The sequence below is a fragment of the Scaptodrosophila lebanonensis genome, unplaced genomic scaffold (genome assembly GCF_003285725.1).
Source record: "Scaptodrosophila lebanonensis strain 11010-0011.00,11010-0021.00 unplaced genomic scaffold, SlebRS2 tig00000096-arrow-pilon, whole genome shotgun sequence".
Classification (NCBI taxonomy): Eukaryota; Metazoa; Arthropoda; class Insecta; order Diptera; family Drosophilidae; genus Scaptodrosophila; species Scaptodrosophila lebanonensis.
In genome coordinates, this window is record NW_022060567.1 from 1345838 (window position 1) to 1364893 (window position 19056).

The 19056-nt window shown below is 35.4% G+C and overlaps 1 protein-coding gene and 1 long non-coding RNA gene across 2 annotated transcripts; one reads left to right on the plus strand and one right to left on the minus strand.

Annotated features, from left to right (window-relative positions):
* Positions 1-905: 905 nt before the first annotated feature.
* On the plus strand, positions 906-18781 carry LOC115627536 (putative uncharacterized protein DDB_G0293878). The gene is given in 5 exon segments (XM_030523239.1): positions 906-943; positions 16454-16614; positions 16679-16738; positions 16741-16921; positions 18711-18781. Coding segments are annotated over 5 exon segments (510 nt in total). The 5' UTR covers position 906.
* LOC115627539 lies at positions 10233-10985 on the minus strand. The gene is made up of 2 exons (XR_003995700.1): positions 10714-10985; positions 10233-10662 (listed from the first exon to the last, which is right to left on the minus strand). It is a non-coding gene; the product is annotated as an uncharacterized LOC115627539 (long non-coding RNA).
* Positions 18782-19056: the final 275 nt, after the last annotated feature.

A 19056-nucleotide genomic window follows, 5' to 3' on the forward strand; every position in this document is an offset into this window, starting at 1 on the left:
GCCGAAATAGCCAAAACATTTACCGGACAGCCGTCAAAGCAAACAGACGGGAACGCAAACGCGCTCGGTTCGCAACGTTTTGGCCAAAACGACGACGCACGCACGCATCGGTTTGTGACGGACACACACACACACACACACACACACACACACACACTCACATGTAGACAGACTACATAGATACATGGCCATCCACATGCACAGCCACACATACACCCGCAACCATACGTAAGCAGCAGATTGCTTTGGAGCCGCGGGAATTATGCCAAACTTTTGCTGCAGTTCATCAAAACAACAACAACAACAACAACAACAAAAAGAGCAACAATTTTGCAATCGGGAGCGCATGCATCAAAAAATATATGCACAAAAGATAAAATGAAATAAAAAGCAATTAAATAAAATGTCCAAATATTTTTGCATAATACGTGTCTGCCGCAACTTTCATGGAGAATAAAATATTAATTAATTTAGCCATACAGCTGCTGCTATTCTGCGAGTGAATATAAATTGCAAAATTTAATTAAAAATCAAAATTAAAAAAGTTCTACCTACAAAGGCCATCAAAAAATCATTTTCAGTTAGTTTAGCATGCCATTTATCTAACTGTGTGCATATGTGTGTGTGTCTGGGCCCATGCGCGTTTTTTTTCTTTTAATGATATTCTGGAAAGAAGCTATTTGCTAAAACTTTGGAATACTCGTATTAAGCGGTTCGGTCCTTTTCTGATACCAATTGTTACCGTTTCGATCTCCTTTTCTTTTTTTGTTGTGCTTTTTTCTTGTGATGTGCTCTTGTGAATCCTTTAAGAGGATAATAAATACAGCAAATTAGTTCAACCGTTCCATCTAAGACTATGTGCCTGATATGGAAATGATAAAATATATGCCGGAGTATTTGAGCGTCATGGAGTCAGCGTCGACGGAGGAAGTCATCGACATGCGTAAGTTGGTTAGACTATGAGGAATCCAAAGGGATAAAGCAAACTCAAACATTATTAAATCTAATATCGTCTAACAACCTTAAATATGTACATATACATAATTCTACTACATCTGTGGAACCAATCAAATACGATTTTCAAAATGGAATGGCTCCGGACTGGTTGAAAGAGTGGTTAACGAAATGGAGGAAATTAAAAGCTATTTAAAATAATTCTAAAAATATTGTAAGGAATGGCTGTGAAGTTATAAAACTCCCATAATTAGTGTACTATACGGGATTAGAATAGAATTTGCAACAATTTCAATCAGATTTATATTTCTTCACAATTGACAAAGTGAAGGTCTGTAGCTTTTGTGTGGTTCTTAAATGAATAACGAAAATGATAAATGAAGTGCGGAGATAAAACCAGGTATTACATTTGTTGGCATGAGGATACATAAGCACGAAACTGAAATTGACTAATATAAATAAAAAATTCCAAGAAATACGGGAGTTTTGAAAAAATCATTAGGAGGTGGTGGGTGTGCATCAGAAAAAAAACACAAACTTGTTTTTTCTCAGACCCAAGAGAATCTGGGTACGAAGATTTCAGAAAGTAGTACGAATAACCAATCGTACTACTTTCTGAAATCTGTACAGACAGACATGGCTATAGCGACTTGTCAAGAATATACATATACTATATACTTAGAGGGTGGAATGTGTGTTAAAACATTAATTTGCCCATTTACTCTTTGGATAAAAATGGTTCATAAATGTGTGTAAGTCGGTTAGAGTCATTGGGAAGAAACAGGAACTCAATAAAAATCCAAATTAAAATCCATTTCTCATTATTTGTATTATTTAAATTAGAAACAAAGATTTCAAAAGGTGGAATTGATAAAAATCAATTCAATCATATATTCAAAAGAAAATATTGTTCTGTAATTATTTGCTTAGTTAATTTGTAGACTGAAATTGAAAGATCTATTTAGTCAGATCGAGCGCCATTGTCATCATATAATTTCCTAATATGACCATTGGAAACTCTGAAAACTCCAAGCCTAACTCTTATTAAAGGACTAGCCACGTTCCACTATTTTATTATGAATATATGGATATATTATATATATAATTTTTTTTTCCCAACAAGTTCATCTGTATATAGTGCCTAACAAAACTAGATTGATTGAAGCTTAAATACATTTTTTTTTTCGAATATTTGCAAAAAATATAAAATATGTAAAAAATAATCCCACAAATTGTCATTTCCGATAATTGCAATTATGAAATCTTTTGATGATATAATAAGTACATTTTGTTTGTTTTTTCAAAACTCATCTTCTCAGTTAGTTGATAAAGCTGCACATTTTAACTATTTCTACAGTGTTAATAAATACAAGTATATATTATATATAAACTGTTTTGAACTTCAAGTTATACTTTTGCTATCATTTTGAATGGGCTTGTCATAGTTCTGATGAGAAAGTACCATTTACAAGGAATTTTATTTTGAAACTCTATTTTGCATTTCTGCTAGATCTATGAATATACAAGTATATAGTTTCGAAAGGGTATATGTTGTGAATATGCGCGAATCTCTGGCGCAGTCCATTGCTTTGATAAGCAATGGATTCGCCTCGATTGCCACCCATTGCGAGCGCATGGACCTTGCCATTTACACTTAATGCCACCCATGGCGTTTAAATGGCTTCAAAAATAGCTGTACAATTCGCATTAAAATAGATTTTCACAGATAGAAATTGCCTAATACACACACACTTACACGCATTCACAGACAGAGACAGGCCCATGGAAATGTACGACGCGTGCAACACGTGCATGCGAAGAAACCATAGACACACATACTATAGAGATTGGATATTGAGAAAATGGGAGCCGAATTGTTTTGGTCATTAAAAGCGGCCCAAATGTGGCGCTAGATGTTATAATGCTAAAGATGCCATAATCCCTCGCATATTTCAACAATGTAGAACACGATTTTCAATAAAAAAACACGCCAATCATTAGAGTCGCGACTCTTGAGTACACTAAAAAATAAACTCTATGAAGTGCAAGAATTTTCTTAAGACATAATAATTATCAAGGAAATAAATTTAGGAAAAGTGATTTTTACATTTCCGTATTAGCTCAAATTTTAATTAAATTTTATAATAGATACAAGTTCCTGCATTAAGTGCGAGTGATTTTGATGAAACTTTAGAATACTGTTAGACATTAAGAATATTCGTAAGATGTTTAAAAAACAAATTTAGTTGATATCAAAATAAACAAAATAAATGTGTTCTACAAGTTATACAAAATAACTCATTTAAATAAACTTGTTCTACTACATTTATATTATATTTAATGCCAAAATTGGCTTGCTTTTGTGGTTCAAAAGTTCTCGATGTTCATACTGACGGATGGATAGACGCATATCGATCGATTGGCGTACCGATGATATTTTTATATACACGGGTTCTTCAGTCTTTTAGGTAAAATTCGAGCTGCCGTTCCCGAAGTGTGAAAAGGCTAAATGTTTGGAAAATATTCCTCATGTCGATCTTTCATTCTCTCATTCCAATAAATTTATTATTTTCGGAAATATGAGTTCTATATTTCCCATTTCGATTGATCGAAGGTGCCAATTGCCGTTTGATGTTACATTTTAATGGTTTGGTCATTGCACAAGGATGGGATCTGAATGGTTCCGATCTAATTCTGATTGTTTTGCCTTCGCCAGCTACTGTTGAACGGAAATGTAGAATATTCAGAATCTACTGATTGTTTATTGTTGTTTATATAGCGCGGCGTAAAAGAAACGCTTCTATACATATATCTATATGCGTGCATGTATTTATGGTACACATATACTTGTATATATGTAGTATGTGTGTGTGTGTGTGTTCATTTAAATGTCAGTTCATGCTAAATTACGCCCAATGGGATCGCATTCGATTCATTGATCGATTTTTGCAGTGCGCTGCACGTCAAATATGCATTTTATATACAAGTACATACATATGTACATATGTAGATATTTGCTTGTATGGGGGAGTTGATTAAGAATGTATAATTGTATGAATGGCTGCAATTGATATTTTGGCCGTTGCTTCTATTGCTTGGCAAAAAGGCCAAAGCCAAAAGCGAATCATGCCGAGATCTAAACAATGTCTGGAACATGTTTTTTTGTGCATACAATTTTGTTTAGATTTCCGTCCGTCTCTGATTTGTTGCGCCTCATCGGCCCCGTAGTCATCATCGCCATCATCATCACCACCATCATCATACTATATACGATATTTTGGCTACAGCCGCCCCACTCTTTTCACTATGGCATGGGCAAAACATTCCGATAATTGGCAGCTTTCTGCGATTTCTGGGTACCCCATTTACCTACATACGTACACTCATACATACATACATACATACATCCAATACATTTAGGTGTATGTACGTATGTGTGTTTGTTTGTGTTTAGAAGGTCTTCGGGTGGGCGCCGCCGCGCGCCCATATCATTAATATAAATATTTTGTTCTGGTCTTTTGTATCCAATTTTATGAGTTTTGTAAAATTTTTCCTTAGCGCTTTTCTTTTCTCTTTTCTTTTTGTTTTTTCCAAATTTTTTTTGTTTGGACATGAAATGACTTGTTTTTCAAGCTAAATAATAACAATAACCACAACAGCAATAACAATAGCGGCAATAACGAATTCAAACACACATTCTTGTGCGTCGTATGCGAAATTCAAAAACAAGAAAAACATTAAACAGATTTCGCAAAATATTATAATCTTTTTATTGCCAGAAAAAAAAAATGCATAGAAAATGTATAGAAGAATCGAGTTACCTTTTTAATTAGCTTGGGCTTTAGTTGTTAATACTTGTATAATGAAATACATTATTATAATACACAAATTATTGTATATGATATATCATTATCGGAAATAATATTCCAACTGAAAATGCAAATTTTCCAAGCATGTCAATCCAAGTTTTCACTAATGGAACCATAAAAGTTATCTTCTTTCATCTTTCACTAGAAAGCGTTTATTCCAATACTGAGAATTATTTCATAATTAAAGGTGGATCTTTTCTTTATACAAGTATGATGAAAATAATGTTTCCCTCTTCAATCAATACAGTTGTATTTAATCTGGTCCGCTTGACATATGGCTTTTACTTTCTCTCTTGGGAGACTTCTTATTATGTGTTGGCATCTTTTCGCAGCTTTAGTGCCTTTCTTCTATTCCCAAAATGTTCTGACTGTTCTGATTTGTTATTCACAGTTCATCTTTAATAACTTTTCGCCAAACAAAGTGTGATTTTCAATGCTTTTGCTGTTGGAGCCACAAATACAAACTATATTAAGAGGTTTTGAAGAGTAATACAAAAATTAACTAAGACAGAAATGGATATCGAAAAGAACGAACTTAATTCGAATGCGAACCGCATGTTTTATTCACTTCATGAGTAGTTAGCTACATAATATTTATAATTCCACAAAATTGGGCAAATTGTGTGTATGGAATGTTTTTTATTAAGTCATTAATAAAGCACAATGTTTTTATGGCTCAAACATGTGTTAAAGCTTGTGGAATGTTTTGATAACCGGCATACAAAACATGTACAAGTATGTGTGGATGTGTTTATTTGTGTAGCACGGATATGTTAAGTTTTGTTTTTTTAAATTCAAAAACAATGCCAGCACGCAAAGAATATATAGACAGAACAGAATCATTGGGAAGCATGCCTATAACTAAACCGGTATAAAGAAGAGGGATATTTTTGTAGGTGCAAAGAAAAAGTTAAAACTAAAATGAGCAAATCTTTTAGATTATTATTTTTAAAAAGCGTTAAGAAATTAAAAAGAGACGTGCTCCCTCTCTCTCTCTTTCCATATTTTTATAACAATATTTTACATGCCAATATTTTTCCATATTTTGTACCATTATATATTTTGTTTCCAGATTTTATGTGTTTGTTGCTCAGATTTATCTGTATCTATATTTCTTAATGATATAAGCAATAAGGATAACATTAAATACCAGCCAGCTGTATCGCTTCTAAAATTCCATGAATACAGGTCACATAATACGATGGAGCAACTAATAAATATGGGGGAAATGAAACTGTCTTTCCATTTATTTTGGATAACGAAAATATCATATGTTGGGTTTTATTATTATTGCACCTAGTTTCTAGGGAAAGATTTGAGACAGAACAATGAACATAGCTTAAATTGATATTTGATAGACTTTCATAGTATCCCATAATTATATTATAATTATATCTCGAACATGTATAGGCCCCTTGTATTTTTTATTAAAGTCCATTAACTATTACCTATACCCAAGCGGTAAAAGGCTATACTAGTTTTGTTCGAATATATGTATGTAACACGCAGAAGGAGGCGTGGCAGGTGACAAGCCATGTGCGTCTGTCCATCCGTCCGTCTGTATAAGTGAATGGATCTCAGAAGGTACAAGAGCTAGAATCCAGGTATCGACTTTAGAATTCCTTTCTTGTTTCATTATTTTCTCCTTTTAAATCAACCTTAAATTGGTGTATCAATGTTTATTGTTTATTGTTGTCTGTATCCCCAATAGTGTCGTACCGTCTGCTTCATCAAAACCTCCGTGGTTTTCACCAAGACTGGCAAACTTAAAAAATATTAAACCGCGATGCTTCAAAAAGTATAAGTAGTCGGGCTCAACTTTTCATTTTTCTAAATATATTTTTCTTACTCTTAGTTATTAATTTTATAACAATTACCTTGCCCAATGCAATTCGCGCAGGACCCTGAACAGTTCTATAATTTCGTTAACTCAAAACGTAAAACTTCTTCCCTTCCTTCAAGATTTTTTCTTGGTGATATTCAAGTCAGCAATTATTCTGAAACTACTGACTTTTTTGCCAATTTCTTTCAATCAACCTATTCCTCTATAGCTTTCGGTAATGTCTATTATCCTTAATGCATTCCATCTTCACACTCTAGTTACGCTCCCATTATTACTGATAGTTGTCTACTTTCCACTATCAAGTCTTTAAAATCCTCTTACTCTCCTGGGGTAGACAATATTCCTAGTTGTGTACTCTAGTATGGGAATCTTTAATAAAAAACATATCTTTATTATTTGAAGTTTTTAAAAACATTACCGGCTTAAGGTGATTTTTTCTGATGAAAAAAGTGGAACCTCGATGGTCCAAGCGGTTCAATGTTGAAAATTTACGCAAGTGGTTCTATAGTTATGCAACAGCAAAAAACCGGTTTTCCTCTATTTCTTAAAATTTTACACTACAAAATTATGCCAAATACCGTTATTTCTTCCTTATTTTGTCTTTAACACATTTTCGCAGAACATTGTTGTCCCCTACAGTCAAACGTTTTTAAGCAATCGCAATTTTTCAAGTGGTTCTATAGTTTTGCAACGCATCTTAGGACCAATTTGCTTGAATTTCCTTCCCTGGTAGATGATGCATTTATTCTAAAAATGCAAACCGATGTCATTTACACTGACTTTAGTAAAGCATTTGACTCTGGGAACCATGTCCTTCTGCTCTTTAAGCTTAGTCGCATATTGTGTTGCCGCTTTATTGTGTTGGATTTCGTCCTATTTAAAAAAACAGGACTCAACGAATTTTGCTTAGGTCGCATAGCTTGTCGGACTGGCTAATAAATTTTCCCGCAATGGGTCAGTGATTCTTCACCTTTAGCTCTTAATTATAATTTATCTTTTATTATTTAAGTATTTTAATTTCAATAGGTTTTTTTTTATTGCTATTTTTTCATCTCCACTTCTTTTTTGTTTAATACCGTATATGACTACTTTCTTTTCTGTGAATCGGGACATAGCTGGTCGTTTGGCAAAAAACAGTTCCACATCCGTCGGATTTGTTATTAAAGGCTTTTTTATTTCATTAGTTTCTCTATTGTATTGATTTTTGTTCGTTTTCTGTTTCTTTTACTGCATTGTTTGCCGATGAAATAAATAAATAAATAATTGAATACATAAATAAGTAAATAAATAAATAAATTTTTATTTATTATCTTTAAGCCCGTTTTTGCATCATCAGGTGTGCCTCAAGGTAGTCATCTTGGCCCTCTACTTTCTACATTATTTATTAATGACCCCACCTCTACCTTGTCACACTCTCATATATTTATGTATGCTGATGATGTGATACTTATTCTGTCTTACAAAAACCCTCTTCACGCTGATCTGAAATGCATGTAATCTTAGTGCTGAGCAAAACCACTTGCACTTCAATTGGTCTAAATGTAAGTTCATGACCTTTCATCGAACTTTGCCCCTTTTAGTCACACATACAATTGACAATGTGCCATTGCAGCGTATATCGACTGTTGAAGACCTTGGGGCTGTTTTCGATTCCAAATTGAACTTCAGTCATCATATCTCTAGCATGGTAAATAAAGACATGGGTGTACTTGGATTCATTAAACGATGGTCTGAGGAATTTACTGACCCTTATACTACTAAACTTTTGTACACTTCTCTAGTACGTTCTGTGCTTGAATATTGCTCTTTTGTCTGGTGTCCACAGTATGGAAAGCATCAGGAACGTATTGAATCTATTCAGAAGCAATTCTTGCTTTTTGCTTTACTGGTATCCTAATCCTCGCTTGCCATCATATTCTAGCAGACTGTTGCTTTTAAACCTGCCTTTATTAACAATTCGCAGGACTGTTCTTGGAGTAGTTTTTCTCCGCAAGCTGGTTATCGGTGAGGTAGAATCCTCTGCACTCTTAGGTTAACTTTTCAGTTGCTTGGTTCAACAACGAATTATTTACCATTCGTCCTGTTTAGATGCACAAGCCCAATCGTTTTCGGGTCCTTTGCTCAACTTATAATGATATTTCACATTAACTTTCAACAGAACACTCTCTCTATTCTAAAAAAAGTATCCTTTATAATTATCTCCGGGGAAATCTCTAACCACTTACTGCTGAGAGTCGGGGCACACCGGGTAGGAGATTTCCCTGTTTCTCTTTATTAATTATTACTTAATTAGCTGTTAAGTAAAATTATTTTTCCTCCTCTACTTACTATTTTTTTTAGATTGTTAGGTCAATAAATTCTCTGACCATGGGCCTATGGATGTATGCAGAATCAAAAATCTACATTATTATTAAAACAAAGGCGGCATTGGTTTTGTCCTCCAAACACTACATTTGTGTTTGCCATTTTTTTAATATTATTCAGTTCTAAATGCAATCTTGTAGAAGTTAGTCAGTAACAAGAAATTTTGGTGATTTTTATTTTATTTTGAAAAAATTAATTGTAAGAATTTTGTAGATATTGGTGCAATCGAAATTTGAAATGGGCAATAGCGTGACAAAAAAGGAGAGCCCGGACTCTACGGCCAACGGATATAGGAATTTTATACGTATTTATAGACAAAAGAATACTGAGCTGTCGGCCAGCGAGGCGGAGTTGGGAGCCGCTCGTGCCTGGGGTAATCTAACAGTGGCCCAGAAAATGCGTTACGCCAATTTACCGGGTGCCTCCAAAAGCGTATGGAGGGATGCGGAGCGAAGCCATGCCCTGCGCGATGTCCTCCAAAATGCAGCCCGAATCGCCCAGCCTCCCTTAAGAAGAAAAAGAAGAATCCCTGCAAAAAGGCGCACCGCATAGTGTGGAGGCAACAATGGAAGACTTGCTCCTACGTGTAAGCCAACAAAAGCCGACTTGTAAGCCGAAGTGCATGAGGCCAGGACCCATAATGAATAACGGATTCTTAAATTTTAGGCGAAAATTTCGTATGAAAAATTGTGGTCTAACGGCGCCGCAAACGCTTAAGAAAGGTGCAGGGGCATTTTGCAAGTTTCCCGAGTGAGAAAGCCCTTCGCCATCGCTAGTTAGTCCAAAAACCGATTAAGTCCCAGTAATATTCCCTGATGTCCAAGTTATATTCCCTGCTGTCCACAGTCGCCAATATTTAGAGTCTCATCCAAACATTATGGCTTTGTGTCCGTGCTCCATAATTTCATAATTGTGTCCACAAGTATCTAGTACAACAATTGCCAATATTTGTAAAAGCCCTCTTCGAAAATAAATAGCTATGAACAATATTCTATTAACAATATTTAATGAATTATGACCTCACATCGTGTTGCTTATTGGGAACAGCATTAGTGGAGACGACAGCGAGTCAAATAATAACGATAATGTGGAAATGCAATCAACTAGTGTCAGAATAAGTGCAGTATATGGTATTATGTTGTAGTATACTTGTAGTGTAGTGTAGTGTTCAAAAGAGCAGATATGTGTGTGTAGGGCTTCAGTTTAAACGAAAAGCTATTACGTCCTAAAGATAAAAGCAAAAAAAAAGTTCTATAGTTTTTCAACGATAACAGGTGGAACTATCCTGGTGTGCTAACGATGTGTACCGGGAATTTGTAACTGAATGACGTGCTCGTTTCGGTCTTCTGTTGGGGCGCTCTTCATCCCAACAGCTGCACCCGTCCATTTGTGATTTCGAACCGCTCGTCCTCTTTGAGCAAATATGTTTCACAGCTTAGTTTATGGATAACATCCTTTAGGATGCTGAGAGGATTCTTGTCTGCCATTCTGTCTTAAATCAGTGGGCTTCCTTGAGCCATTTCTCTCCACTCAGCGAAATGGTCGCTTTTCTCCTTCGGGCTCAGCGTCAGCTTCTGGAAGTCCTCTTAAGTTCGATTTAGGCAACTAGGTCTCATCGTCAGTCCCCTTCACCTATTGGGTCGTCTTATAAGTGAAATTGTCCTCTTTCTCCTTAAGGCTTACCTTCGGTAACGGCTGCACCAGAGTCTGGTAGTCTTCTTCATCCACTTCCAATGGGCTTAGACCCAATCGGCCTGCGTACTCCTTGGGCAAGCTCCAACCTCTTGCATGTACTAGTCCTCCCACCCACGTGAATTGGATCGGAAAAGCCGCCTTTACTTTTTATTACAAAACAGAAAACTTTCAAAAGCGCGCCATTTGTAATTTATACTGACATTTCCAAACAAATAAATTTCAACTGGCCACAATTTATAAAAATCCAAACATTTTCCAAATTATTTTTTGTGTTTTATTTTTAGATGTTTTCAGCACGAGTACACTAAAAATAATGAACTTATGCTGAACAACAAATGCTAGACCCTAAAAAACGGCACGACAGTTATTTCAAGGAGCACTCTGGTTTTTATCACGCCTACTAGATATGAAAACATTTGGGCCGTGTTAATATTTTCTGAACAAACACTTGATACAACAATAAGCTGTAAATAAAACTCATAAGTGTTTTAAATTTTATAGCTTCACTATAATTGTAATCGGAGAAATTTACAGAGCTAGGAATCCCCTAAGAAATCTCTTTGCATCGCACTTTTAAAGAGTAACCTTGAGAGGCTGTACATGATTTGTAAAAAACACTTGTTCTGCATAGGGATAAGACAAGAGTTTTTTTTTTGCCAAGTTTGGCTTAAAGTGTGCTAAATTGTTGCTATACTATATTGTCTCATAATAACATGGGATCTGCCACGCCTCCTTTCACGTCTAACATACATTTGGCGTTTGCTCTTTTCAAATCTCATAAAACACAAATGTCCTTCTGGCGCATGCTTGATAATTCGATTGCATATCTGGTGAAAGCTTCGTTATACTTTTCTGCCAATCACCATTATAATTATTGTTATAGCAATTGAAATACTTTCAATCTGAAAGTATTTTTGTAGGTGGAATGTGGGTGTGCAAGGACTTTACATTATCCGGTTGTGGCGGTGTGTTAATTTATGGTCATGCAGGTGGGGGAATGCTTGCAGTTTGTTAAGAGTGGAATACAATTTTGTTTCTATCTAAAGACAAATTAGAGCGGTACTTTCACTATAAAAGTGTTCAAACTTTATAATTCAATAAATTGAAAAAGAACAGAACTTTGAAAATTTGTAATGCAATAATGTTGAAGTCCGAGTACCAATCGTAAGTTGGAGAATTTAAAATTAATTTTTCATATCGGATGGTGTTTTTAATTATTCAGCTAACTGTTGTACTTGAATGCCTTGGCTAATATATATACATAGTACCTGAAAAAGTGCTCGAAAAAAGTGTCTGCTTTAAATACAAGTATGATGCTCGTCCATTTAAATCAAAATGCAAATTACGATGCCAAATTAATGATGCGAATGGTGTGCTGTCGAGCGCTGGAAATGGGAAATTTAATTAGCAATTAATGCCATTAACAGCTTCGATTTCGTGCATATAATTAATTAATTAAAAATGACAACTTGGAAAATAAATAAAGGTCAACGTTTCGTCATAAACAGTTAGTTTGCAGTAAATTGAATACAAAAAACACTCCCTGGCTAAATATATATTTCTATGGAAAGTGTGTAAAGTAACTAACTAAAGTGACTAATCAAAGTGACTAACTAAAGTAACTTACCAACTAAGTCCTAGTAACAAGAACTATTTAGTTCTAGAAGCAATGAGCTAGTAGCAACTAAGTAGTTCTTGTGGGTCTGGTAGTTGACGAGAAAATCTTCGACTGCCTAATTGCATTATTAGTTACTAGTAGTAGGTTTTTTCGCTTAGAAAAAGCAACTAACGGAGTTAGTAGAAAACTTTTTGGTGGAAAACTTTTTATAGGTAACAACAACAACAACAATCTCTAATCTCCGAGTTGAGTATACTTTTCTCAATATAATTTAAATAAATTCCCAGATACAAGCATACTTTTAATAGTTTTATTTCTTTTTCGATTATTTTGTTAGCCTTGTTTTCTTACTTGAATATAATTGTTTTTACCATGGACCGCAAATAATGATTATTTTGTTTTTTTTTTTTTTTTAACGAAAAAATCATACACTTATAGTAATTTTTGGAAAGCGAGGAATTTACTGACATCCTTTTTAAGGATTATCTATGTATTTTCACCATGATTTATAAATTTTAATTTGTATTCATTCGCTCACAATTTAATGATTTATTAATCAAATTAATAAAATTAAAAAATAATCATTATTTTGTAATTATTTTAATAACACTTATAATGATTACAGTCCCTGGTTTTTACTCCTTATACTTATTTTTGGAAGATTTAACTTATTTAACAGATTTTAACATTTTACTGTGCTCGTCTGCTATCGGCTCATTTAAAAGGGCCGTATTCTTATTGGACTCAATCTGTTGATCGTATGGACGAAGAACCAACCTTTAATAATGCTATCGCTCTTCAAGTGGACTGCATTTGACCGATTTGTGGCACATTCCCCTTTCCCCCCACCTTCAGTTGACCCACAGTTGCAGAACTGATGTTGAACTCTTTCAAGTGTCCTAAATATCTTGGTTAGATAACACAAATATAAGTTAACCCATCTACCTAAAGACAGATAGAAAATGTATTAATGAAATTACAGATATGTATGTCCATGATAAGACAGACGAATAGAAAGGCTTCAATTGCTTAACATATGGATGGATTGGGGAATTTAATAGTAGTAGTTGATAAAGTATCTTTTAATCGGATAAATAATTGGATAGTGAGATTGCTTATCATCTCGGTAAACAGGTAATTGACGGATAGCTGACGAAATATCTAGTTTTTAGCTGCGTATTTTTATGTTACTGCGAGGTCATGTGGCTTTAGAAAACACTGCCTGCTATAGGGAAAAAGATAGACAGATAGATAAATAAATAAATGGATAGTTAGATTGCTTATCATCGGGCTAAACAGGTAATGACACTTACCGCTACTTGATGAAGTAACTTGATAAAGATAGCTGTCGCACTAACTGTTTAATACTACGTAGCTACGTAGTTTTATGTTACTGCGAGGTCATGTGGCTTTAGAAAACACCAACCTGCTCGATAAACAATCGGGTGATGCATGAATGATGTTTTCCTTTATGGTTTTTGATAGCCAGACTAAATCTAAAATACCCTGGGAATATAAATAATAAAGGCAAAGCTAACTAATGCGTGGAGAATTGCAATTTGTGTATGTGAAGGACGATGCGAACCAAATATTACGTATACGTAAATGAAATTGTTGGATTTATTTTTTGCTTGATGCTGGCATTGACACGAACACACACACACACACGTACTCATAAAAATACACATACAGAGCGCAATAAATGGCCTTCGTTGTTGTTGTTGTTGATGCTGCTGTTGCTGTATTAGCGTAAGTGATAGATGGCCACACAATTGGTTTATTGTACAGGCCCCACACAACGGAAATTGTGCGTAAAAATTTAGCAATTTTTTTTTTATAGCTCGTGTGTTGGTTGGCATTGTTGTTGTTGCTGTCGCTTTAGTTATGCTGCACACACGATACGGAAAAAAATAAATAGTAAATAAACAAATAATAATACTAAATAAATAAAAAAAAAGTGATTCGACATGTCGCTGAAATGGCCATAAAATAAATTAAACAAGCAAATGATGAATCACACTAGGGTTGGGTCATAAATTTGCATCGCTGGTCCAACTCTCTCTCCCTCTCCCTCTCTCCCTCTCTCTCTCTCTCTCTCTCTGCCTTGTTGCAATCCCCCCACCCTCTTTCTCAACCATTTCACCGTTATGGGCTGTCAAGCGTCGTAAATTTTCTGTGCATAATTGCAGCGGCACGGGTCATAAAAAAGAACTCGAAGCACATCAAATATAGGATCGCTCCCCCATCGCCCCCATTGCCCCAATCGTCCCCATCAACCGTTCAACAACCATCCGCCGACCCCAACTCAATTGTTGAGCGTCGTGATTGTCGTCGTGTGCATTTGTTGTTGTTGTTGTTGCTTTTATTTGCTTTTTTCGGGCACTTCAAGACACGACAATATGCAACAAATAAACATGACAACCATAACAAAAAACAAATCGACGACTGCAAGACTGCGAGACGCGCTGCCATTTCACACTCTGGCTCTTGGCGCAATGCCAGGAATTGGCCGGCGTGTTGGAGGACGAGGACGAGGACTGGGTTGGGGTCGGGGCGGGGGCGGGGCACACAAGCAAAGTGCATTGCCAAACTGGTTGGCAAAGCGAGGAGAGTCAAGCGGGAATACCGGGCTACTGGTGACGACAATGAACGCCAGGCAACTATGTACTATATGTATGTACTGTATCTCCATGGAAGTGTCGTCGACTTCTGGGCATCACGAATAAAGCAAATGTGTGGGCAGCAAGTCGATTTTAATCAAAACCCTTACAGAGTCGCCAACTACAGGACTGAAGGCCTATATGTAATGAAGTTTTGTTGTCTTCAAATGTTATAGTTATGCAACAATAGTTATATAGAGCAATAACTAAATAAATGCTCATTTAATGAACTAAAAACATACTACGAATATATAGCATTCTCATGTTCTTGCCTATACTTTTAAACATAATTGAACAACTGAAACATGTTATTTCAAGCTTTTTTTACGCTGTGTCCTGATACATCTACGATGTAATATTCATTGCGAAGAATATTTAATCATCTGTAGGAAGTAAGGAGGCAACTGAATTAACAATAATTAGTCCGTAAATTTAATTTGTTCGAATATAAGTAGAAAACATAAGAGATGAAAGGATGGATAGGAGGATATAGGTACAGATAGTAACAAAGATCAGTTTGATATTCTAAGAGATATTAATAAATTATTTGAGGACAAATTTGTTGAGTGCACTTTATTACTCAAGAATTCTTCCAATGTCGCAAATAACATACACATTAATTCTTAGGTCGCTAAGACAAAAAAAAAAAAAAACATAAATAAAGAACGTGATGCGTTTTTTGATTGGCTTTAAAAACAAAACAATGAAAAAACGCATATTTATATTATTTCTCATTAACAACAATAAATCAGTAATTCATTTATCGATGCTAATGGATCGGAATAGAAATGCTGTTCTGGCAGGCAGATGGGGAATTAGCAATGTTTTCCCACAGAGAGCGTTAGCATCCCGTCCAAACCTAGTATTATAATGTTTTTTGGTTCGAGAGCGCGCAGCTGAAATAGTATCTATGCGAATTTTGAAGTCATTGAATTGATTTCAGTTCAGAAGAATCAACAGGAATACATTTATTTAAATTGTTTATCATGTGCAAGCCAAAGCAAGTGGAAAAACATAACAAAATGAACACAAAAAGGCAATATCATGCGAGTGTACACGAATTCGAACACGGGTGTGTTTGTATTTTGACACAATTTCAGTTTATTTGTGTTTGATACACACACACACACACACACATACATAATACACATACATATGTATGCTCGTATGAATAAATTGTTTATCATTTCGTTGTATTTCGCAAATATTTTGTCACACTATCGCCACTAACTGTGCGATGGTGTGTCACGAAATCATTTTTTATACGTTTATCATTGAGCATGTGTTTACATGAGTGCGAGGGCCAGTGAACAGAAACTATCAATATTATTGTGTGCGCGAGTAGTTTCCCATTTTCCCCATTTCCCATTTCGAATTCCACCTTTTTTATTATTATTCATCTATCATTGTTGCCTTGCTGACGGGCCTTCTCCTTTCACTTTCATTGCAGATCACAGTGCGGCGGCATTGCAAAGCACCGTCAATGTCATTACCATTATCAACAACAGCAACAACAACAACAACAGCAGCCACAATCGCAGAAGCAGTAACAATAACAACAATAATAATAACAATAACAGCAACTGTGTCAGCACAGATTTAACAACAGCTGCAACATCGTCAACGGCGTCGGCGTCGTCATCAGCTACTGGAACCGCAACCGCTGCAACAATAGCTGCAACAGTAACAACAACAACAACAACAGCAGCAACTACAGCAACAACAGCTGAGCAACATTTTCTGGCCATACCATTGCTGGAGCAGCGTCGCCATTCTCGCAGTCGCAGCCACAGCCGCTGCCACATCACGCCGCTGGCGCCCATCATTTGCATACAGAACGGTGCACATCCCGAGGACTTGTCGCAGCTTTCGCGCTCCGCTTCGTGCTTTGTCCGCTTTCGCAGGAGTTTTATCAAATGTGAGTAGCACCAAAATATTATCAGCAACAAATTATATAAAATGTTGCCTTCGTCATTGTCGCAAACGCAATACCCTATAGCCGGGCATCTTTCGAATTCCAACTCAACTTGCAAATGCACGAATCGATCATTTAAAAATGTTTAAATCAGGGATTGTTATAAGTGTTATGACAAACATTACAAAATAACAATTATTTAAAAATTTTTTTTATTCGCTAACAATTTAATGTTTAATTTTGAGTTTTACTTTACAACTTAACTAATAAACATTAATTTTGAGAAAAAATAAGACTTTTAAAGTAATGATCATTCATTCAGTTTTATTATTTTGATCAAAAATAAACCAGGTTGTTATTGTCCCTCGATAACATTTATATATGTATACACCTAATTCGGTAGATTGGTTCCAGAAAAAGTCGTGTAAAAAAAGACATTTATCATATGTTATTTTAAATCGTGCTAAATGGAAAAAATTTTAATTTTCAAACCGAGTTAAATCAAAACCGTGTTAAAACCGAATTAAGTGTATATCCTTAAACTGTAAGCCAAGACAAACCCCCATATGTAGTACAGTTTTGGCCTAAAACAAACAGCCTTAAACAATTTCTTTAGGCAAAATTACAGCTTGACTTTCATTTTTGATGAAAAAAAATCAAACGCAAAGAATAATCATAATTTCATGACTTTTATTTTTTTCTCTAAAATAAATAGAGTGAAACTCAAAATTAATCATTAAATTTTTGAGGGAATGAAAAAAACAATTAAATTTTTTATATCATGGTGAAAATACTTTAAGAAGAGGATATTAATAAATTACCCGCTTTCTCGAAGTTAAAAAAAAAAAACAAAATAATCATTATTTGCGGTGCCAAATAGAAACTTATTCGAAATAAAAATTGAAAAAGCATATTCAAATATTTGTAGCGGATTTGAGCACTAGTCTAGATTAGACGAAATGCTTATGTGGGCTGGGCAATACTATATAAACTTGTTTTGGTCAGATGGAAGGGTCAATGATAAATTAGGCTTATGGTTATGTAAACTAAGGTTAGAAAAAGTGATATCATCCAATTGGAGGTACGACTAAAAAGCGGCGTGTATGGATAGGTAAGACCCAAGGTCAGTTGGATGGGGTAAGAAGAGATAGAGCTGATAATTAAGCTATTGTTAAGTAATCATTCGTAAGGTTCGATAAAATATAGTTTAGTTGTTAACAGTGAAGTAAGGACAGAAAGAATTTTGCTAAGTTTGCGGGGCTCAGGTAAGGTTAGTCTAGGCTAGCCACGATTCGATTCGGTAGAGTAAGACTAAGAAGACTTACTTTTGATTCAACAAAGGTTACATGAAGGTTTGCAAGGTTACATGGAGTTTTACATAATATTGCTTAGCAAGAGAGGGTATTGAGAGCAGTATTGAACTTGTCCGCCCTCCATTACATTGAAATCCATTCCCTTTCATCGCATCCCACATTGTGTTTGTTGTTGTGATTGCTGTTATCTTGACCAACAACAACTTGCTTGCTGTGGCCGGTCAAGCAATTTCCATTTAACCCTTTCAGCGCATATTTTTATTATCATTTGTTGCTGCGTGCGCCCTGCAAGCAATTTTAATTGAATTGCAGCGATTTTTTCCATGCATCTTTGTCCCCTTGGCCCTGTGTCCCATTGGCCCATTCACAATGAACATTTACCCTCCCCCTTAACCCAACCCCAATCCTCCATCCTCCGTTCATCGCCAGCATTCACCGGCCATACATTGTAAATTGTTCTCTTTTTGTATCGTTCGCAGTTTTTGGCAAAATCATGGGCAGCAATAATCCCAGTGAAGCGGATCGATATGACTATTATGACTGTAAGTAATGCAAGTCATTTGCATTTGTTTTTCTGTTTTACTTTTTTTCCAACGGCAATCGCTGCATATGGCGCGATATTTAACTTTTGTTTTTTCTCCCACAAATGGTGGGTTTTCAAGTCGCTCTGGATATACTATATACTATAGAATGTACTTTTGTGCAACTTTTTGATTTGTGAGCAGAAGTCGTGCTGAAGTTTATGCATAAGTATTGAAAATGTTTGGCTTTTCAGAGCGTACTGTGATTGAAAAAGGGGAAATTATAAATTGGATAAAGCTTAAT